The sequence below is a fragment of the Aquarana catesbeiana genome, linkage group LG04 (assembly GCF_042186555.1).
Source record: "Aquarana catesbeiana isolate 2022-GZ linkage group LG04, ASM4218655v1, whole genome shotgun sequence".
Classification (NCBI taxonomy): Eukaryota; Metazoa; Chordata; class Amphibia; order Anura; family Ranidae; genus Aquarana; species Aquarana catesbeiana.
Window position 1 is genome coordinate 395,732,607 of NC_133327.1, and position 23,815 is coordinate 395,756,421.

A 23,815-nucleotide genomic window follows, 5' to 3' on the forward strand; every position below is an offset into this window, starting at 1 on the left:
AGATTCTCGGTAAAGCTGCCTGCCTACATCTACCGCACGGGCAGACAGGTATTGAATAGCAGGAAGAATCAATGACCTAAAAGGGCACTTGCCAGATGCTCTCACAGTTCACTGAAAACTACAACCATCTGGTGGCAGATGGGACTTGTAGTTCGTTTAGTCACAGATAGCTGTGAACGAATGATGTGGCTATATGGGGAGAACCCTGCACAACCACACTGCTTTTAAATTTTAACAGTGGGTGTGAGGAGACTTCCATTCCAAGGTGCCAGTAATGGGACAAAAATGAAGACATATCACCCCACATGGTCACAGTTAGAACAAAAGTTTACTTCTGCTTTAAAGTTGAACTTAGCGCTAAAGTGAAAGATGCGTTAGCAAAATAATTTTTAGTGCAAAAAATACATGCTGGGATTGATTTCCTAAAAGCAAATAGGGAATTTCATAAGGGAATTTTAACTTTAGCTTAGTGAATGTTGTAAAATTCACTTTAAAAAAAAAAAAAAGCCAATCACACGCAAGGAAAAAAAAAATAATTTTGCTTGCACCTGATAGGATGACCAAAGTCAGCATAGCTTTATCTTATTCACTAGGCTATGGAAAAATCCCCTTAGAAAAGGGACAGCCTAATTGATTCTAGTTTGAGTTTAAATGTATAATATTGTTAGAGAGGCCTTCATACTACATAACTATTCAGAAATGTAAAGATGATTGTACAAACATTGTACAATTAAATTGTATCCTGCATTGTCATATTTTCAATAAATAATTTTGGTGAGGAATCTGTGGTTTATTTGCTGAAATGCCCTAAATTTTGACGTTCTGACACCATGCATGTAATGCAGAACCCCCCTCCTTTTGAAAACGTCATGACCTTGCTGCCATACTGACCCTCTGGCATCAATACTTTAAGACAATTACCCAGTACAAGTATGTGGAAAAAGTCTTTTGTCTGACCTTCATGATCTGCATTCTTGTTCATGACTCACAATATTGATGCCAGAGGGTTAGCATAACTGTCAAACCAGAAAAAAGACAGCACTGACAGCCTCTGTATTTCTCTCCTGAGGTATACATTTCTGCATAAACCCTACAATGTACCCCTACTAATGCACATAGAAAGGGCAGGGATCTGGGGGACCCCTTATTAAAGGGGGCTTCCAGATTCTGATAAGCCCCCTGCCCGCAGACCCCCACATCCACCACCCAGGGTTGTCAGGAAGAGGCCCTTGTCCCCATCAACATAGGGGCAAGGTGTTTTGGGGTGGGGGCAGAGCATGTAACCTACCTCAAGCACACACGCATTAGTCTTTCCCCAGTGAAATCCCACCTCTAGCACATATACATTACTCTTCTCCCATATCCTTTTCCCAGAGTTCATAATCTCCAGATTTTTCTCCAAAGACTCAATATTATAAGTCCTCCTCTCCACCACACAAATTGCATATGAAAAGATATCTATATTCTCATTGCATATAGAACAGTGTCCATGTCCTCCCCACAGACATTATTGATTGAGGCCAGATACACTGTCTGGAGGTTCAACACTCTCTACCGCCTTCACATCTGCAATATTAATGTTTCACTACCTCTATTAACCAGGCCCAGCTCATGTATGTTAATGCCAAAGTGCCTTTTTTCTCTGTGAATATCTGGGGATCCCTCAGCGCCCAGTCCCCAGCACATGCATCTTAACAACTCAGTGCCCAGAACATGTTCTTAATCCCTCAGAACCCAATACCCAACTTATGGGCCCTAACTTTACCCTATATGTTGCTGATGTGCATTAATCCCTCAGTTTCCAGTCCTCAGCACATGGTTTAATGCCTCAGCACCCACTTTCCAAAGTATGTACACTATATTATCAAAGGTATTGGGACACCTGCCTTTACATGCACGTGAACTTTAATGGCATTCCAGTCTTAGTCCGTAGGCTTCAGAATTGAGTTGGCCCACCCTTTATAGCCATAACCTTGCTTTGTGCACTGGTGCGCAGTCATGTTGGAACAGGAAGGGACCATCCCCAAACTGTTCCCATGTTAGGGGCATGAAATTGTCCAAAATGTCTTGGTATGCGAATGCCTTAAGAGTTCCAATCCCTGAAAAGCAACCCCACACGATAGTCCCCCTCCAACAAATGATTTGGACCAGTGCACAAAGCAAGATCCATAAAGACATGGATAAGTGAGTTTGGGGTGGAGGAACTTGACTGGCCTGCACAGAGTCCTGCCCTTAACCTGATAGAACACCTGTGGGATGAAATAGAGTGGACAATGTAAGCCAGGCCTTCTCGTCCAACATTAGTGCCTGACCTCACAATTGCGCTTGTGGAAGAATGGTCAAACATTCCCACAGACATACTGCTGAACCTTGTGGACAGCCCTCCCATAAGAGTTGAAGCTGTTATAGTTGCAAAGGGTGGGCCAACTCAATATTGAACCCTACCAACTAAGACTGGGATGCAATTAAAGTTTGTGTGCATTTAAAGGCAGGTGTCTCAATACTTTTGACAATATAGGGTATGTTAACCCTCGGCAGCTTGTCCCCAGCACATGTAGAATAATTCCTCACATGTATCAAATGCGCCATGTCATATATTAGTCTCATCTACACTCACCCTGCTCCAATAGTAATCCCACTCTCCAATTTCCCACTTAAACAATCACCCACAACAATGCCTAGCTTCCCATCCCCCATGTCCCCAGTGTTACATCAACTGTTCTCAGACTATAGGGACACAGCTCTTGCTAACAGCCTGTATTGTTGTCCTGCCCCCTTTGAACCTCTGTTGTAACCAATATCACTGACACACTCTTCCTTCAGCCTATATGGTGCTGCTGATACTGTCCCCACCACATTCATTGTCCCAGAATAACCTGTTTCAGTTTAATGTGGCATTGATTCCTCTGTAAAACCCTAGGTACACAGCCTTCATGCTTTTTGAGCCAGTTTACTGTACTTCCCACTGTCTTACCTTAAACATTTAAACTTCCTGCATAAACTGCCAACAGTCATAACTTCTGTACTCCTCTCCTGCATATTCTGCCTATTATCATACCTTCTGCACTTCTCTCCTGTACATACTTCCCTCTAAGACACTTTTTTAGCATTGCTTGTAATATCCTCAACCATGCTTGTTCTGGAATGGATGCTTTTTCTAGTTTTATATAAAGAATATTCTATCAGGAATTCTGTTTTGGCAGGGATTTAAGGTATAAAATCACAGTAAGATACCAAGCAGAGAGAAAAGCCATCATCCAGCAATCAGAACATATATTGACTCATAATGACAAGGTACAGTACAAGTCTCCTTCCTTTTTTCTACCAGAAAAAATGATGCTTTATTCTCCAATAATTACAACATAGGCAAAATGGCTGACCCTTTTTCAGGAGGGGATGAAGTAAAATAAAGAATAGTTTGCATCTTTTAACTATTTTTGAATTTTCAATAAGGTATCATCACTTTTACCTTGGTCTACTTGGATTCCTTTTCTATTAATAGATACATTTACCTTTTTTTGGCTGTGTGGCTTCTTGTTTTCTAACTGGGGTCTCTGCAAAAGAAGTGTTAAGTACATTTTATAATAAAACAAAATATAAATGTAAGATAAATGTATGAGAAGCAATATGTAACAACCAATCTTTAAATAAAAATGTTGTTTTAATTGACATAAGCAATAAAATCAACAAAATCAGATGTATGATATCCGTGAATAAAGAACCATCCTCATCTGTAGCTGCCTTTAAATAAAATACCACCCACATACAATCTTCTATAAAGTAACACATGTCTGCATATAATACAGATTTGACAATGAAATGATAAAAATAAAATGTCTTTGATCCATTCATCTTTTGTCATATGTTTCACTTGGTATCAACTAGGTAATATTGCTTATTTATAAGTACAATACCTTGCAGCAAGTAATTTTGGAAATTATGCTACAAGAAAAGCAATAATTCTAAATAGGACAATTGATTTTAGCTTTACACCATACTTTTATAGACAGTTCAGATTACTAATGTTGTACCCACAAAATCATTTTTTTTTTTAAATTCTGATTGGGACAACCTATAAAAATGTATCTATCATACTTTTCTGAAAGTATTTTAAATATGCTGTTTGCCATTTAAGATAAAATATAATTTATAAATAATGAGCAATACATTTTCTACCTATGGCAAATTGTTTAAAGCCAGAAAATGAAAATGCATGCAAATAAATATTAAGACATACTGTACAAATTAAAATTGTGATGATCCAAGCAAAGGTCTTAAAGGACTAAGACTGATGGAATCTCGCAATTGAAAATGATAGATGTTGAAGCCAAAATATGGGAATCAAGTGAAATAGATAACATGAAACTGTATGAATGTAAAATATCTGAAAATTGCAGATGAAAACCTGTCTGATAAAGCTGTGTTTACCTGATTTGTGCAGGGTATCCAGAGTCAAAAGAAAAGAAAATGGCCTTAGTTGAAACACGTGGATGAAACACGTCAAGAAGACAAAATTTAAATTAAGTGGCTTAACTATTCTAAAAAAAAGGCAGTATCTGATATGTCATCATTTGTATGCAAATTATCAGAAATGGCTGATTGTTACACATTTTATAATCGAGAGTTAGTACCTGTTTCATCTCTGCATGAGTGTCAAAAACATAAACACCTATTCACAAGAATATTAATAATTGTTTTTAATTTGTTTGTAATTTATACAATTACAAAATTACAACATTTTGAAAGTCAGATACCAATTGCATGCTTCTGTGACACTTTTTTGACTTTGACTAATGTTTAACTGTCATGTCAAGATGTCAGCAGCTAGATCATGGTATATAAAACCCCTTTAAATTAATTACCATAAAGTAATAGTGAAGAAATATACTATAACTGATGTTTGCCAAAATGTTAACTGAATTTCTTTAACTTGGATCAGACATTGAGGTTATGTGCCATTTCTTTAACCACAGAAAAGTGTGCTACCTTGTTCTTTAAGGTTTCTCTTGTGTCAAAAAGTACAAATCAAGAAGAAAGAATATACCAGTAAATACACTAACCAAAAACATGTACAAAAACCCAATGTCAGTGTTGCTGAAACAATCTTAGAGGTACCTAATTATTAAACATTGAGAATTTCACTGATGCAGATAAAGAAGATTTGTGGATTATATTGTATAATATTCCTCCTAACACCTTCCTTAGACCTTCCAGCCCTTATACAAAAAATATATATACTGATTAGGAAGCTCTAGAGACACCTCCAAAATCTACAGATGTCATATGGGTCTAGAATTTAGAATAAGACTGGAGCATTAAAAAGTATACATTCTGCAGGAACAGCCACTTAAAATAACATAATCTAAACACAGAAGGGATGAGAAGTAGGAATCGCATGAGTCAACAAAAACCCAATTATTTTTCTCTGTAATTTATGCCAATAGGCATTAGCATGTATTTTTTCACAGTCATTTGAAAATGTGAAAAACTTCAATAGAAAAGGAATTTTAATACAGATACAACATATATTACTGTGCACACAGTATGTAGTAATTCTAATCGCTGCTTAACGAGTTCTCGGAGCAGCAAATTTTGTTAGCTACCTACATTAAAGGAACTGTATTGATGTATAGTAATTTAATTTAGAAAGGAGGAATGCTTGCCATGCTAGTCACATTACTGCTGCTGAAATAAAATTTCAAATATCTCATAGTCTGTATTAGTTTACTGATACACTGTTTTTCAACATTTACAACGGTGTAGAAAATTCACAAATGTATCAAGTATTCTTCCATTATCTACAGTGTTGTATTCAAAGTGCTGTGTAAAACATTCCAAGTAAAATGCGATGTAGCCAAAAGCAGGCATAAGAATACCCCAACTATGATACATTATAAGTGACGTATATATATATATATATATATATATATATATATATATATATATATATATATATATATATATATATACTATATTACCAAAAGTATTGGGACTCCTGCCTTTACACATACATGAACATTAATGGCATCCCAGTCTTAGTCCGTAGGGTTCAATATTCACTTGGCACACCCTTTGCAGCTATAACACCTTCAACTCTTCTGAGAAGGCTATCCACAAGTTTTAGGAGTGTGTCTATGGGAATGTTTGACCATTCTTCCAGAAGTGCATTTGTGAGGTCAGGCAGTAGTATGGACAAGAAGGCCTGGTTTACAGTCTCTGCTTTAATTCATAATAAAGGTTCTATGGGGTTAAGGTCAGGACTCTGTGCAGGCCAGTCAAGTTTCTCTATCCAAAACATGCTCATCCACGTCTTTATTGGACCTTGCTTTGTACACTGGACCAAATCATTTTATGGAGGGGGGGCTTTGGTGTGGGGCTGTTTTTCAGGGGTTGGGCTTGGCCCCTTAGTTCCAATGTAGGGAACTCTTAAGGTGTCAGCATACCAAGACATTTTGGACAATTTCATGCTCCCAACTTAATGGGAACCATTTGGGGAAGGCCCCTTCCTCTTCCAACATGACTGTGAACTAAGGGGCCAAGCCCAACCCCTGAAGAACAGACCCACACCAAAGTCCCCCCTCCATAAAATAATTTGGACCAGTGTACAAAGCAAGGTCCAATAAAGACATGGATGAGCATGTTTTGGGTAGAGAAACTTGACTGGCCTGCAAAGAGTCCTGACCTCAACCCAATAGCACACCTTTGGGATGAATTAGAGTGGAGACTGTGAGTCAGGCCTTCTTCTCCAATATCAGTTCCTGACTTCACAAATGCACTTGTGGAAAAGTGGTCAAACATTCCCATAGACACACTCCTAAACCTTGTGGACAGCCTTCCCAGAAGAGTTGAAGCTGTTATAGCTGCAAAGGTTATGTCAACTCGATATTGAACTGTATGGTCTAAGGACTGGGAAGACAATAAAGTCCATGTGTGTGTAAAGGCAGGCGTCCCAATACTTTTGGTAATATTGTGTGTGTGTGTATATATATATATATATATATATATATATATATATATATATATATATATACTAATGGGAAAACATAGTACAACTTTAAACAGTGCAGCCTAATCTGTGCTCGCTTTGCGGTAAGCAAAGCCAAAGACTGGGCAATGATCTATGCACATTTTCCCCTTATATTCAACTTTAAAGTGATTGTAAAGGTACGTTTTTTTTTTAATAACAAACATGTCTATACTTACCTGCTCTGTGCAAGGGTTTTTCACAGAGCAGCCCTGATCCTCTTTTTCTGGGGTACCCCGGTGGCTCCTCCTCTTCATTGGGTGCTTCCACAGAGAGCCTCTTTCCATGAGACAGTAGGACTTGGCCCCACCCCTCGCTTTCATGTCACTGGAGTTGATTGAGAGCAGCAGGAGCCAATGGCTCCTGCTGCTCTCAATCTACCCAATGAGGGTGGAGACAGCGACTGGAGCTACTCATGCTCATGCTTGTCGCTGGAACGGACAAGTTCAGTTAAGAAAAATGGGGGGCTCTAGGGGCAGCTGCAGCACAGAGGGTTTTTCACCTAAATGCATAAAATGCATTAAAAAGGAAGTAAACTTCTATCTTTAAGTTTTACCTATAGGTAAGTCTATATTAAAGCTTACCTATTGGTAGTGTAAATATCCTCTAAACATGCACTGTTTAAGAGATATTTACTGTCCTAGCAGCCAGTTACGTCACTGGTGCATGCGCTCTGAAGGAACGACCACCCATGCCGTTTCTTCAGAGCAGTATGCCATGACTGGCGGCTCCCGCGCGCATGAGGGTGAGTGAAGTCATCGTGGCTTCAGCCAGTCACAGAACTGGAGCCACTAACCCGGAAGGAAGACTGGGTATAGATGGACGCTGTCTCTAGCGATGACATCGCATCGCTGGAAACCTTTGTTTTGAGGTAAGAGAAAAAAAGTGCAGCGGTTTACAACTGCTTTAGGGTAAAAAAATCTTGAGACTACAACCCCTTTAATGTATAAACTAAAATTACTTGTGAAATACAGGCATCTATTTGTGTAATAAAATACTCAGCCCCCCTAGTACTTACTGAGCCCGATCTCTCTCCAGCGATGCCCACGAGTTCCATCCGGAACTCTCCTCCTGATTGACTGAGACACAGCAGTGGCACCATTGGCTCCCACTGCTGTCAATCAAAGTGAGTTAGCCAATTAGGAGATAGAGGGGGTGGGGCTGAACTGGGGTTCCATGTCTGAATGGACACAGGGAGTTGTGGTTCAGCTCGGGTGCTCCATAGCAAGCTGCTTGCTATGGGGGCACTCAACAGGAAGGAGAGGCCAGGAGAGCCGAAGAAGGACCCGAGAAGAAGAGGATCGGGGCTGCTCTGTGCAAATCCACTGCACAGAGCAGGTAAGTATAACATGCTTGTTAATTTTAGAGAAAAAAGGGAGATTTTACAATCACTTTAAATGTGGTGGCTGCATTTTTTTTCTCTTATTTTTTTGTGTACATCTACTCTGGATGGGGGACTTAAAGATCCACCCTTGGACAGCAACTGTGTCAATCTGGAAAGTGGGTAGTGTTAGATGCACTAGCAAATTTAGATGGTCTTGACTAACAAATAAAGCCAAACTCCAGTTATCACTTTTTAAATACTTACATCAACAGTTCTTTTTCTTTTAGGATAAAATGTTTACTTAAATTAATATAATCTGATCATTAATTCCGCGTACACACGAGAAGACTTTACGGCAGACTTTGCCCGGCAGACTGGATTTCGTCAGACAATTCGATCGTGTGTGGGCTCCAGTGGACTTTGTTTTCTCAAAAGTTGGACGGACTTAGATTTGAAACATGTTTTAAATCAATCCGTCGAAATCGAGTCCGGTCGAAAAGTCCGCTCGTCTGTATGCTAGTTCGACGGACAAAAAGCCACGCTAGGGCAGCTATTGGCTACTTGCTATGAACGTCCTTGTTTGTTTTGTTCCTTGCAAGTCCGTTCATTCGGAAAGTCTGTCATAAAGTCCGGCGTAAAGTCCGCCGAGCAAAGTCTGCCGTAAAGTCCGCTCGTGTGTACGTGGCATAAGAGTACTCCGTCAGTGTTAAATGGTTTGTATTAGGCCTCTAACTGCCACTTTTGCTGCACAGCTTGGTCTGTTAAAGGAAGCTGAAAGATGGCAGACCTACTGGCCAGATCACCAGGTGATAATAAAGGAAAATAGGCCTAATATAAAAAAAGATACTAATGCAGCCACTGCAATGGTGAATTGCAATATATTTCATCTTGGTTTTTAGGATTAAAGGGGTTGTAAAGTCTCAAAGGTTTTCACCATAATGCATTCTATGCATTAAGGTGAAAAACCTTCTATGCTGCAGCTGCCCCCAGACCCCCCCTTTTTTCTTACCTGAACCCGTCTGTTCCAGTGACGAGCATGAGCCCAGCAGCTCCAGCCGCGGTCTCTGTCCTCATTGGATAGATTGATAGCAGCAAGAGCCATTGCCTCCTGCTGCTGTCATTCAAATCCAGTGACACGAGAGCAGGGGGCGGGGCCGAGTCCTGCTGTCTGTGTCAATGGATGCAGCAGCGGGACTCATAAGCACGCCCGCATGGGTGCCCCCCATGGAAAGCGGCTCTCCGTGGGGGCACCTGCTGAAGAGGAGGATCCAGGAGTGCGACCAGGGTACCCCAGAAGAAGAGGATTGGGGCTGCTCTGTGCAAAACCCTTGCACAGAACAGGTAAGTATAACAAAAAAAAAAAGTACCTTTACAATTCCTTTAATACTACTTTAAGTTCTACACATCTCTTTGTTAAACCCTATTATTTAAATGTAAATTAACAGGTAGATGACAGGAAAAAGAGTTAGTCTTGCACAGTATATCTTCTGAGGCCAGAGTCACCACTTGTTCCAAAAACAGACTATTTTATTGCAGTTTACCAGTAATAATAGTTTATACATTTGGGTGGACATTTTAGGATCACTTTGAGTTATTAAACGTACTGTATGTCTACTAAACTCTAGTAATGTCCCCTACTGCCAACATACTAAGCTTGCTAAAAAACATGCTTGGGATTCATTTTTTTTTACAGATATCTTTTGTCTGGTATAATATTTTTTGCTGCCGTGTTTAGAATTTCATAACATTTTAGCAGTAAAGCAGAAGTTTTTCTATCTAAAGTTTTGTTCAAGACAGACTATAACAATCCCAGAGGTATAAAGCCATTCTCTTTCTATAATCCCCACTCTCTAATCAAGACATACTTTACATATACTAGTATAAGCACTGGGAAGGGAATACAGTCTTACAGAATCTTCATCACTACACTGTTACCCCGGTATCCAGACTGGAACTATGGAGTGAGATCATGGTGTCCCAGGAAGGCTGCAGCTGAAACAATATACTTGCCTTCTAAATATCTATATTCTCTATACAGTATATCTTGCCTTCTGAGAGACTCACCTATGCAATGAACAGTATATAGGTATATATGTGTACGGCAGAGAAATTACAATGTGATCATAAAGAAAGCATGCTTTCTTCAAATTACAGTACATTACTTCATCAATATTTGGTGCTATATAATGAAGCAAAACACCATTCAGTTTGAAAATAACATATTTATTTACAACATAAAGCAACAATGAAGTGTATGTGGTAAAAAGCATTGTATTTGGCATGCTTGCATTCAAGGAAACATGAATAGCTACTTTGGCTCAGCATGGTTGCATGATTTCAGGGTGATGGTGCATTGATGTTACTACCTTTCTGTGGTTCTTTAGGCCCCCTTTCTTGTTTTTGCTCTTGTTTCTCTGAAAAATAAATATGTATATATTTTATAGTTTATTTCCTTTAAAGCCTTACTATGTACTTACAGTATCTTAAAGCAGAACTCCAGGCAAACACCTTGTCTTCCAGTCTTGTGATCCAGGAACTTTAGCACACTGCATATCTAGGTGAATAGCTTCCTTAATACTCTGTGTGTAGTATAGTTGTTCCTGGGTCCATGAGTCTGGATGAGGCCCAATCTACGGTACTTTCGTCCCCTGCACTGGGTCACATGAAACCGCCCGCATGTACAAAATGTAATTAAAGCAGGAAGTAAACCCATACATTTAACCATTTCAAATAAGTTACATTTCCGGCCCGTGCCGGGAATGTAACCCTCCCATTGGTTGTGATCTCAACCAGACTGTCAAACCATCCAATGGCTAGTGTCATAACTTATCACATGTGCAGCATCATTGCAGTTGTAGATTAAACAGAGGCCAAGATGGCAGCTTCCTTGGCTGAAAAGGAGGGTTTACTTCCACTTTAATATAGGCAACATAAATGGGATATGCTCACTAGTTCCTGTGTTAGTGCTTCTGAATAGAATACATTAAAGCTATAGTACTTTAAATTCCATTCTTTTTCTATAGTTCCAAATGTAGTATTATAAGTCATAGTTTTATAATCAAGGTTCACTACTTTAAATTATTACCTCTTTTTGCCTCTGTTGGCTCATGTTCTTTTACATGGGTCTCTAAAAACATATAGGAATTAATACATTACAATTTGCATATACAAATAAATAAAAAATGCATTGTTTGCAAAGCCGTCAGGTTTTATTTATTCTATTATATTATTATGAATAAGAAATCATTATAGCCCATAGATAGAAAAAAATGTTAACCCAGCCCCTTATTCTTGATATGCAACAGATTCCCATATTTTACAAATAAATGATTTTTCATTATTACCTTTCTTCGGTTCTGCTAGCTCTGGCTTTTTCAGTGGTGTTACTGCAAAAATAATGTGTAATTTATAAGTAATAATTCTATATCTTTCTGTTATTTTACATGCAATATAGGTTTTCTTTGTGTGAATAGTGAATGCATAGTGTCCAGTGGGTGTGGGGTCTGTTTCAATATAAGTGTGTAACTTCAAGTGTCACACAACCTTCCTGAGCTCCTAAGGGGATCTTGCTGTAACAGATCATAAGATTCGGTACTTCACTGTGAGGCTTTAACACAATAAAACTCTATCATTTAAAGCCATAGATTTACAAAACTGTGTTTTATATGTAAAAGGAAATAAAAATAAAACTAACAGCTGCAAAACTGTAAGGATAGAATTGTAGATATGTGGGCAGGTAGTCAGTGGTGGCCTCTGCTAACCCAATGAGTGCCACTGGCGCTCCCTTAGGATAGTGGTTAGGAATATTATGCAGTAATTCAGTGAACTAAGTTTAATTTCTGGTACTAATAAAAGTGGTTACATGATGGCTTCTTACTATTGACATTAGAGGGAGCCCAGCAAAGGTCTAGTGTGTCCTCTGACATGGCCTATGGGTGCCATCTTGGGGGAGCCTGTGCTTAATGAGACAAAAAGTTATGGAGTAGACAGTGTGTGAAGGTAGGGACAGTTAGCCACTTGTTGGGGACAGGTAGGCCTCACTCATCAGTCTGGAGCAAGTTAGGGAGTAGGCCTCTTTTTAAAAAGAGGTTAGTCTGTGGTTTGACCTTAAGAGAAGTCATCTAGGATGACTTAATATTACTTTCTTTTCCTCCCCTGGAAAAATGTTTCCTAAAATTATTTTTCTTTTTGTTATATGTTAAGGAATCTTACCTGTAAAAGGCAACAAATAGAACAACTAGACTCCATATTGGAAACCTTATAAGCCCTTTTTTTGTTTTCAACTCTTTACCATCTCCATCACAAAACTACTGACCCAGAATTCGAAAGAATTCCCAAGGTGAATGAGGTGCCCCTAAAATAATATATACCTCCAGAAGAAGCCCTAACTTCAGCTGTAGAAACATCAGCTGCTGTTGGGGCCCCACCACAACCTGTGGACTAATGCATGCTAAGTATTTTGATTGTGTTGTAAATATGCACATTTTCTATGATGTACATGAAACAATTAAATTTTTTGTAACCTGACAATGTTTCACCTTTGTAATGTAAATGCAGAAGACTGCATTCCTTAAGCCCAGGGAAATGTAGGTGGGCATGTTAACATTGGCCCTTGCTAACCCAAGGAGCACCACTGCCACACTCCATTAAGATGTAGTATGTATCCTCTGACATGAATTCCAGGCACTATCTTGGAGGAGCCTGTGTCTAATGAGACAGAAAGTATTCATGAGACTTGGGTGGCCATCTTGGAGAGGTGGAATGTTTTTTATAGGATTGATTGCATCACAGAAGTGCCCAGAGTGGGAAATGCTTAGAAGTAGGCACAAGTACCTGCTAGTTAAGGGCAGATGGCCTCATGCCTAGTCTAGAGTAAGTTAGAGACCGAGTGAACACCAGATGGTTCTGCTGCCGGCTTTAGCCTGTTTTTCGGGAGAAGTCAGGAGTTTAAGGAATGAAATGTTTCAAGCAGTTTTTAAAGTGTAACAGTAGTACTTTGACCTGAACTTGTTTTTTGTTGCTCATTGTCCATAACCTCCAAAAGAGGAGTGGAGGAACATTTTTCTTGTTTTGTATTTACCGGTTCATTGGAAAAAAGTCTTCCTTCCACACCATTTGCTGTGGTGTAACGGCCCACAACAAAATTGTATTGTATGTTTTAAAAGGTTCAGGCACCAAGGATGTCATCCCGATCCTGAATATACTACTTTAGTTGGACTTGAAACAGTTGAATTCCCATCCTGCATTCTTGTTCTGGTGTTTAGTTAAGTCTGGACCTATATTTTAACGGACAGGTCCACTTTATTAAATTTTATATTCTTACTTCAAAAAATAAAGGAAATAAAAACTCAAATTTCAGTGATGAAAATGTGTTAACTAGATAGACCCACAGAAACTGAAATTATTCATTCACTAAATCTGATTAGTTAACATGTTTAGTGCACATTGCAAATCATCACTGCACCTTGTTCCTTTTTATTAAATTAATCCATACATCTCAATCCAGCTACGAAACGTAATTTTCTTTGCAATTATCCTTCTGACCCACCCCTCTGTCTTTAATGTTACAAGTGACACTTTTGTCAACTACATCATGTAAGACTATATGTATACCTTTTTTCTGCTCTGCTGCTTTTTCTTCTTTTTGAACTGGCGACTCTGCTAAAAAAACGTTGTATGTGAGCTTTGAAAAAACATTAAGTCATTCTACTGTGAATGAGAGGGCAAAATCAGTTAGATAACTAGAACTGCAGAAAGTACTAAAAACTGGCTTCTGATGAATAGTGTTGCATAAATGTATGTTTTTAAAAATGTCTCAAAAAGAATCACAATATAAAGTGATATAACCACAGTTTGCTCTGAGTGAAAATTACTCAGTGTTACTGTATACATATCATGCAACCTAAGGAATACTACCGTATTCATATGATTTATTATAAATATACACCATTTGCTATGTTCCTCAGCAGTTTCTGCTTCTAACCAGATTTGCTTCATACCTCCTCACAGCAAAAATTCTAAAAATATAAATTTGCTTAGCCATAATTTAAAACAGATCTCTGAAGCTGTGCAAAAACAAAGAAAGCTGACATGATCATTGTAATGCTGAACTATTGCTCTTTGACCACTAGTATGCAAGAAAATGTGAACAAAAAGGATAATTCATTGAAAGTGTAAGTTACAGGAGGTAAACCCTGATTCTTCAATTATTGAGAATAAAAAGTGACTAAAACAGGCCCTATACACTGTTCCTATCAAGTTTTAAAAAAAGTTGACGGTATTTTTCACTACAATATGGTTACATTTAATGGGTCTAATTTATAATGTATGAAAGACCTGGGTGAAAAGATAATCATTTAGAGCTCTTTGATTTAGTCTACCATATTTGTAAGATATTATTTCAGGTCTCTGATGCCGCGTACACATGACTGGACTTTCCGGCTGAAAAGGTCTGACAGAATCATTCAATTGGATATTCTGATCGTGTGTGGGCTTCATCTGACTTTTTCTTTCAAAAATTCTAGGCCTAGAAATAGAACATGTTTTAAATCTTTCCGATGGAATCAATTCCTATTGGGAAAACCGTTCGTCTGTATGCTATTCCGACGGATCAAAAATGATGCAAGGGAAGCTATTGGCTACTGGCTATTGAACTTCCGTTTTCTAGTCCCGTCGTATATCATCGCATTCTAAACGATCGGACTTTGGTGTGATCGTGTGTAGGCAAGTCTGTTTCAGCGGAACTCCATCGGAACTCTGTTGAAAAGACCATCAGAGTTTATTCTGATGGAAAAAACAGTCGTGTGTACGCGCATTAGATATATAGACTTCATTCTCTAAAGGAATAGAAGCGGTTCTCTTAGCAAGATGAATAGTCGCTTTGCAAAGTGAATATGGTAAAGCTATCTTCACTGCAATCATCAAATCACATCCAAGAAAAAATTCTGCTTTTTAACTTACAGCCGTGGCCAAAAGTTTTGAGAATGACACAAAGTCTGCTGCTTCAGTGTTCTTAGATCTTTTTGTCATATGTTACTATGGTATACTTAAGTATAATTACAAGCATTTCATAAGTGTTAAATGCTTTTATTGACAATTACACTAAGTTTATGCAAAGAGTCAATATTTGCAGTGTTGACCCTTCTTTTCAAGACCTCTGCAATTCGTCCTGGCATGCTGTCAGTCAACTTCTGGGCCACATCCTGCTTGATGGCAGCCCATTCTTGCATAATCAATGCCTGGAGTTTGTCAGAATTTGTGGGGTTTTTTTTTGTTCACCCGCCCCTTGAGGATTGACCACAAGTTCTCAATGGTATTAAGGTCTGGGGAGTTTCCTGGCCAAGGACCCAACATTTTGATGTTTTGTTCCACGAGCCACTTAGTTATCACTTTTGACTTAGACCCCTTTCACACTGGGGTGCTTTGCAGGCGCTATAATGCTAAAAATAGCGCCTGCAAAGCGCCCTGGAAGAGCAGCTGCTGTCTCTCCAATGTGAAAGCCCTGAGGGCTTTCACACTGGAGCGGTGCACTGACAGGACTCTAAAAAAAGTCCTGCTAGCAGCATCTTTGGAGCGGTGAAGGAGTGGTATATACACCGCTCCTTCCCCCCTCCTGCCCACTAAAATCAATGGGGCAGCCCGGCTATACCGCCGGCATAGCGCTGCTGCAGTGCTTTGCGGTGGTTTTAATCCTTTCTCGGCCACTAGCAGGGGGTAAAAGTGCCCTGCTAGCGGCCGAAGAGCACCTCAAAATTGACAGTAAAGCGCTGCTAAAAATAGAGGTGCTTTACTAACTACGCACCCACCGCCCCAGTGTGAAAAGGGCTTTATGGCAAGGTGCCCCATTATGCTGGAAAATACATTGTTCGTCATCAAACTGTTCTTGGATGGTTGAGAGAAGTTGCTCTCGGAGGATGTTTTTGTACCATTCTTTATTCATGGCTGTGTTCTTAGGCTCACTCCCTTGGCTGAGAAGCAACCCCACACATGAATGGTCCCAGGATGCTTTACTGTTGGCATGACACAGGTCTGATGGTAGTGCTCACCTTTTCTTCCCTAGACAAGGTTTTTTCTGGATGCCCCAAACAATCGGAAAGGGAATTCATCATAGAAAATGACTTTAACCCAGTCATCAGCTGTCCAATCACTGTACCTTTTGCAGAATATCAGTCTGTCCCTGATGCTTTTCCTGGAGAAAAGTGGATTCTCTGCTACCCTTCCTGACATCAGGTCATCCCCCAAAAGTCTTAGCCTCACTGTGCATGCACATGCACTCACACCTGCCTGCTGCCATTCCTGAGCAAGCTCTGCACTGGTGATACCAGATCCTGCAGCTGAATCAACTGTAGGAGACAGTCCTGGCACTTGCTGGACTTTCTTGGGTGTCCTGAAGCCTTCTTCACCAATGCAGTGGAAATGTTTTTTGGGGATTAAGTTCATTTTCATGGCAAAAAAGGGACTTTGCAATTAATTTCAATTCATCTGATCACTCTTCGTAACATTCTGGAGTATATGCAAATTGCCATAATAAAAACTGACGCAGCAGACTTTGTGAAAATTTATATTTGTGTAATTCTCAAAACGTTTGGCCATGGCTGTACATTGCACCTTTTATTAAGTGCAGTGAGCACTCACTTTTAGTAAATCAATCCCAATAAGTTATAATGCTTGGAGATAATTTTTGGAGAGTGCAAGTAAAAAAAAAAAAAAATTGCACTTTTCTGATGCATTGATTAATTTACTAAAAGAAAGAGAGCATGTTCACTGTGCAAAGTGAAATTTCAGAGAACAAGATCCTTCATCCATTTGATTGAATGATTGAGGACAGTACCACTTCACCTCATTTAACACGCTAAGAGAAAAATTCCTTTGCAAATTGAAAATTTGCTTAGCTAGCGAATAATATGAAGCTGTGCTGACTTCAATCATCCAATCATTGGTAAGAAAGATTATGCTTTTTACATTTTCCTTGCACATGATTGGGTATTTTTTTTCAAAATACTGTGCTTTTTATTCCTTATTTTTCTTTTGTCTTTTATTCATTTCTATTTTAAGATCCTGTATTTGATTTGTACTATATGTTTTACAAGTACAAAACGGAATGATAACAAAACTGAATTTTAATAGGTGAACATAATATACTGTACATTTTTTGTAAGATTACACCAAGCAATGACTAACGTATAAAGTCAGTTCCTTTTATATAAGCATTCCCCTGCTATTTTGTTGTATTGTTACTTTTTTATTACTTTTTAAAGCAGTGAATGTGACTTTCATCAAACATTCTCTTGTGAAGAATAAATTGTCATTTAAGGCACATAGACCTTGAAGCCTTACAGAGAAGAAGTCGCATTCACTAGTTTATAAATAGACGCTTTGCCTTGCTCTGTTGTTTCTTGGCTTTAATGATGAGCACTTTAGCAATAAAATACTGTGCAGTTATAAGAGATCACTGATATTTATTGTAAATTCATATTTTTGTGCACAAATTAAAGACCCTAATGTGTTTCTATTTAACTAGTAGAGTCTACCCTGTTACCTTTTTTTGGCTTTGATGGCTTTTCTTGTTTTTTTACTGAGGTCTCTGCAAAAGTAAGTGACAATGTCATGTGTTATAGTGTAGATATTTATGCATATATATTTACAACAGAGACACTCAGGGACAGAGTCCATGAAAGGCAGTGCTGTCCCAAATCAAGATGTATTTCCCACTGTATTTTTCTACTCAACACAAGACATTTGGCCAGCTATGTGATGGAGGGCATATGATGGTAAAGAGATGTGGTAAATGGCACCAATATACTGTACATGATTGAAATGAAAATAAATACAAATAAGGGCGCGTTGACAACAGGGGGAATTTAGTTCTCTTTTTGGTACATGATTGAAATAAAAATAGATACAAATAAGGGTGCGTTGACAACAGGGGGATTTTGGTTCTTATTTTGGTAGCAGCCCACTACCCTAGTATTCCCATTTGGGTTTTATAGACATGAGCAAACCATTCTGACATTCAATTTAATCAGTGATTTATTTATTTTTTTTTTTGTTTTCCTTAATGTATGCATACAATTTACATTGTTGTGGATAGCTATTAATAAACTTAATATCTTTTAATAAACTTTTATTATAAAATCATTCTGTCTGGGAAGTCGACCCTTGGAATTTTATTTTTAGTGCTCACATGCAGGCAAGGCCTCTGTGTTTATTTACTCCTCTTTTTAGTTTTTTTAGAAAACTGACCAGAATCAAATATTTCTGTCTATAGAGCAGCTCTACATTTTTATATATTTTCAGAAGCAGCCCAAGTCAAATAAAAAGGCCAAAGTTTGCCTGAAGTGAAACAACAATAATCATGTGATACAGGTGAAACACAGGATGTCATAATAACCAAAGAGAGAGGAACTTCAATTATTAAATTGCATTTAGCTACACTATGCTTAAATGAAAGTATAATCCCATCATTAGTTAATGGGCATCAATCTGTCAGGTAAAAAATAAATATCCATTGGCAATATCCATTGGCATGTACTTGTAAACATAGAAAATAAAACTAAATCAAATTTCAGGAGACTTAAGTATGCTTGCCAAGCTTGGATTGATTTGCCTATCATGCCTTACCTTTTTTTGTCTCAACTTGTGGTTTTTCAAGTTTCTTCAGTGCCTCTAAAAATGAAGGACACGTGCTATAACTCATTTCGATTATAACATATTCATATTAAAATTCGATGGTTATACTGTAATGTTAAGCTTTTATTTCTCCGTTTAAAGCGGAATTAAATCTAAAACTAACAATGTAATATATTGCAGTGTACCAATCTTTAGATGTTGTGGCTGCATTTGTTTTATTATTTAGGCTTTTTCCCTCTGTATTCACCTGGTGATCTGGCCAGTAATACACCTCCTGTATTAGAGTGCACCCCCTCTGGATGAAGGAGCATTCAGAGTGCACATTTGGACAGCACTGTTGTCAGTCTTGAGCCAGAGGAGTTTTATATGTACTGGTAGATTTAAATACAAATTAAATCCAAACTCAAGATAATACTAATCAGTTAGAGCAAAAAGTTTTTTTTTTCCCTTTTGGGATAAAGGTTTTACATGAATAGATAAAATCTAATCATTGTAAGCACCCCTGCCCATTGGGTATGGTTTGTCTCAACCCTGTAACTTTTGAAAAACAACAAACTTACTGGCTGGATGGCCAGGTAAAAATAAAGGAAAGCAATCCTAAAAAAGAAAACCAATGCAGCCATCTCTTCTAAGAATTGGTAAGCTACAATATAATAAATGTTCACTTTTGGGTTTAATATCTCTTTAAACAGTGACAACATGACAGTAATAAACAGAGCCCTAAAATGATTAGAAGACATAGGTCACAATGGAAGCAGACTGTCAGAGAGGTTACCTGGTTGGGCGCCGGGGCGCGTTGGTGTGCGTGTTCCTGTGTGGGCTGGGGCTCGTGTTCCTGGGGGCGCTGGCGTGTCTAGTCCGGCCGGCCATGGTGTGCGTGGTGGCGTCCGGGCGTGCGCACGTTTGCGCGTTCGCGATAGCACACGTCCACCTATGGGCATTACTGCAGGTGCGCCTTGTGGTGCTGGCGTGCACGCCGGTGTTCGGGGGCGTGCTCGGGCATGGGCGGGTGCGTGGGCGTCTGGGCGTATCAGCGCGAGCACGAGCGCAGCATTTGGTGCCAATCTGCCTATTTAGGTCTGCCTCTATCCCTGATCAGTGCTACCTGATCAACAGCTCTGTGCCAAAGTTCCGTGATCCTCTCTGTGTTCTGTATCTCTGAAGTTCTGACCTGTTACGACCCGGCTTGCCTTTTGGATCTCCCTGACTGCTGCCTGAACCCGACCCCGGCTTGTTTGACCCCGCTTTTGCCTGTTCCTTTTGTACTTCTGCTGCCAGCCCGTTGCCGACCTTTGCTTGTGTGTGACCAGCCTAGTAGCTCCTGTTTAGCATCAGTTCCAGTGTTCCTGAGTTCTACCTGCTGCTTGAAAGACCACCTCTCTCCAGGATCCATATACCAGGCCCTCATACCACTCCGTACTCGCGGGCTTCCTGTCTGCTCTATCAGGGGCCCCGAGTCGGATACGTAAGGGAGCCTACCCTCTGCCCAAGCGGACTCACCTGTCTGGCAAGTGTGGGACCTGACACAGTCAGGTCTATCCTAAGAAGTTAATTTTAGCTTTATGCATATGCATAATTTAAAGGCTCTGCATCAGAAAATAGTTGACAAGTAAAATTAGAAATTGTAAAGAAGATCTTAAATAGACAGCTTTTTTTTTTTAGAGTTTCTCTCTTTTATTTTTTACTATTTCCATAGATATTTTAAGGCTAATGTACATCTGAATGTTATTGAATAGATATATGCTCTCAGCAATCTTTAACTGAGACTATGATAATATGGGTGCTGCCTTTTTTATTGTAATTTGTTTCAATGTTCTAGTTTACTTATGCTCATTCTCATCTAGACATGCTTACTTTAAAGAGCTAGAGAGACTATTCATAGGTATGCCCAGTTAGATATTTTACAGAGCCTTCCTTTCTTTAAACGCTAAGTGAAAAAAAAAAGTAAAAAGTAAATCTGTGATATATGCATTATTCAGTAAGTTATCTTAGATAGTTAGGAATACCTAGTTATAAGCTCAGGTTATGCAACATTGCCAAAGACTTCTGTAATTAACTTTGCATGAGCTAACACTCATTGTTATCATCTTATATAATGTTAACTAAATACAAAAGTGCATCGCAACAAATTATAAATGAATGAAAAATGAAAAAAGAAATAAAATAAAAACCTATAGAATCATATACAGTAAATATGTTTTCAATTCATATACAGTACATTTTATTCAATAATCTGCCAAAACATGCATCAAAAATATGACAACACCAGTAGCATTATATCTGTCCATCTCAGTGCTTCTAATAAAATGTTCTCCACCACTCTGTCCCACCACCTGTCTCAGCTGCCTCTTACTTCAAAGGTATGACCTACACTCAGGTAAGGGCACCATGAGCATTCCCAGTGAGACCGGGATCAATATATTGCAGCAATCCACTGGAAGGCTCAAGAGCTTGGTCACTATTCACCCTGGATCCAGTCCACTCAGTAGAATAAAAGAAATAGAAAACTCCTACACAGTGTAGTAACACACATTATTGCTAAAAGAATAAAATATTCACTCACAAATAATATGCATAATATGCACTGAGACCCAGTACAAAAGATAAATCACCCTTTTAATTATAGACACATTTCCCCCTTAAGGATAGACATTAGTGGGAGAGACGCTTGTTATAATGACCCACCTCGGACTTCCAGGCGTGATGACGTCACATAGCCCCACCTCTGACACATTTTGTCACATGGTACAGTGACTTCCTCACAGGAAAAGTGGGAATTATGTACTGGGTCCTTTAAATACATGCCCATTGTTTAGATAATGCTCGGCAATGGTGGCCATTTTGTCAGAGACCAAAAACCACCACTAGAGGCCAAAACTATATAGTGATGATTCTATTAGCTTCATGCACCAACATGGGTGTTATCATTAATTTTGACCGCTAGATGGTGATGAATCACTCATGTTGTTGCTGTTTTTTTATGTGTATTTTTTAAGTCCATTTACAGTTTTTTTATTAAATGATTTTCTATGAGCAATTTGCATTATTTTGGGTATGCTGTGATTTTATATTTATTATTAAATAAAAGGATGGATATCAAGGATACACTTTTGTTTTCTTTATGTAGTCTAAGGGTGTTGACCCTGAATGATCTTTGATCATTTTGGCTGTGTAGGTGTAAACATGAGTTTTCTTATTGTTTGTGGCCGATTTGAAATGTTAGTTGATTTTTTGGTATACCACAAAATGGTGACACATCTATTTCCATGAGTTGGCCTCTAGTGGTGGGTTTTGGTCTCTGAAAAAATGGCCACCATTGCCAAGCATTATCTAAACAATGGGCATGTATATAAAGGACCCAGTACATCATGCCCACTTTTCCTAAGAGGAAGTCACTGTACTGTGTGATGAAATGTGTCAGAGGCAGGGCTATGTAACGTCATCATGCCCAGAAGTCCGAGGCCGGCCATTATACAGGTGTCTATAAATTTAAAAGTTAGATTCGTTTTGTGCACTGGGTTTTAGTGCACACTATTTGTGAGTGGATATTTTATTCTTTTATCAATAAAGTCATGTTATTTGGGATTACTGCACTATGAGGAGTTTTCTATTTCTTTTCTTATGCTGAGTGGGTTGGATCCAGGATGAATAGTGATCAAGCTCTTGAGCCTTCAGGTGGATGCTGCAATACATTGATCCCAGTCTCACAGGGAATTTGCATGGTGCCCTTACCTGAGTGAAGGTCATACCTTTGAGGCAAGAGGCAGTTGGGACAGGTGGTGGGACACAGCTGTGATAGACAGATACATATGATCACTATGTTTTTGCACTAAAATTTAAAGCATCTGTTGTTTAACCTCCCTGGCAGTATGGTTATGTCAAATTTTTGATGCTGAAAGCGGTACAATTATTTTGCATGGAAATTTGGCATTTTATATTGTAGCCCTGTAATTTTTAGGAATAATTCACTTAAATCTGTCCAAACCAGAGTCTAGTAGACATCCCGGGTATGATAAAGTTTGAAACACAAAATCATAAATTATAATATAATAAATAACTATAAATAATAACAAATAAAAATATAATAATACATTTTATTCAATACATTTTAGTCAATAATATAATCCAATCAAAAACACAGAATTTTTTTGGGCCAAACAAGGGTGCAATATTACTAGTCATATTGCTTCATTAAACATCCCGGGTATGGTAAATTTTGAAACATGGGACTGCACAAAGTCCGACGTCAAAATCAGGACAAAAGGACCTGGTTTCCTTTTGGATTTTCCTTCCAGTGTCATCATGTTTTGAGCAACAAACCACGCACATCTTTGTGGGTGCTGACTTTTTTTCAGTTGGTGGGATGTGGTCCATGAAGTGATGACCAGTCTGGCGTTCCGGGTTGACAACACCAGCAGCACACAACGTCCAGCTCTATTTACAGCCGTTGGTGTTTGGTGGTTCAGAAAGATCTGTTCGGCAACTTTCCAAACAAAGTCAGCATGAACCACAGGCTTGTCACTCTTTTTTTAAATCAGAATTAAGGTATTCCACAAGCATTGGTCAAGAAGATACCTGAAGATCTTCTTGTAATACTTTTTTGTTGTTTTCTCATTGCTGGATAAAATGTCATTGCCTGGTCGGCTCTGTCAACACCTCCCATGGTGTTGTTGTAGTCTATCACCACTTGTGGTTTCATGATGTCTCTCCCACCTTTTGTGTGTACCATGACAGTGGAGGTGTTATGAATTGTACTCATTAGGCACACATCTTTTTTGTCACGCCATTGCAGTGCCATCATTTTTGCCTTTCTGACAAGCAACCATTTCTCCTGTCTT

The 23,815-nt window shown here is 38.8% G+C and overlaps 1 protein-coding gene across 1 annotated transcript in view; it reads right to left on the reverse strand.

The window, feature by feature from the left end:
- LOC141141259 (uncharacterized) overlaps positions 1-23,815 on the reverse strand; it is a 1,017,917-nt gene that overhangs the window by 106,645 nt on the left and 887,457 nt on the right. Inside the window, exons 69-75 of the mRNA XM_073628940.1 lie at positions 18,969-19,013; positions 17,887-17,931; positions 13,962-14,009; positions 11,693-11,734; positions 11,434-11,475; positions 10,715-10,762; positions 3,513-3,554 (exon numbers count right to left, since the gene is read on the reverse strand). Of these exons, the coding sequence (XP_073485041.1) occupies positions 3,513-3,554; positions 10,715-10,762; positions 11,434-11,475; positions 11,693-11,734; positions 13,962-14,009; positions 17,887-17,931; positions 18,969-19,013 (312 nt within the window). The remainder of the gene's footprint in view (positions 1-3,512; positions 3,555-10,714; positions 10,763-11,433; positions 11,476-11,692; positions 11,735-13,961; positions 14,010-17,886; positions 17,932-18,968; positions 19,014-23,815) is intronic.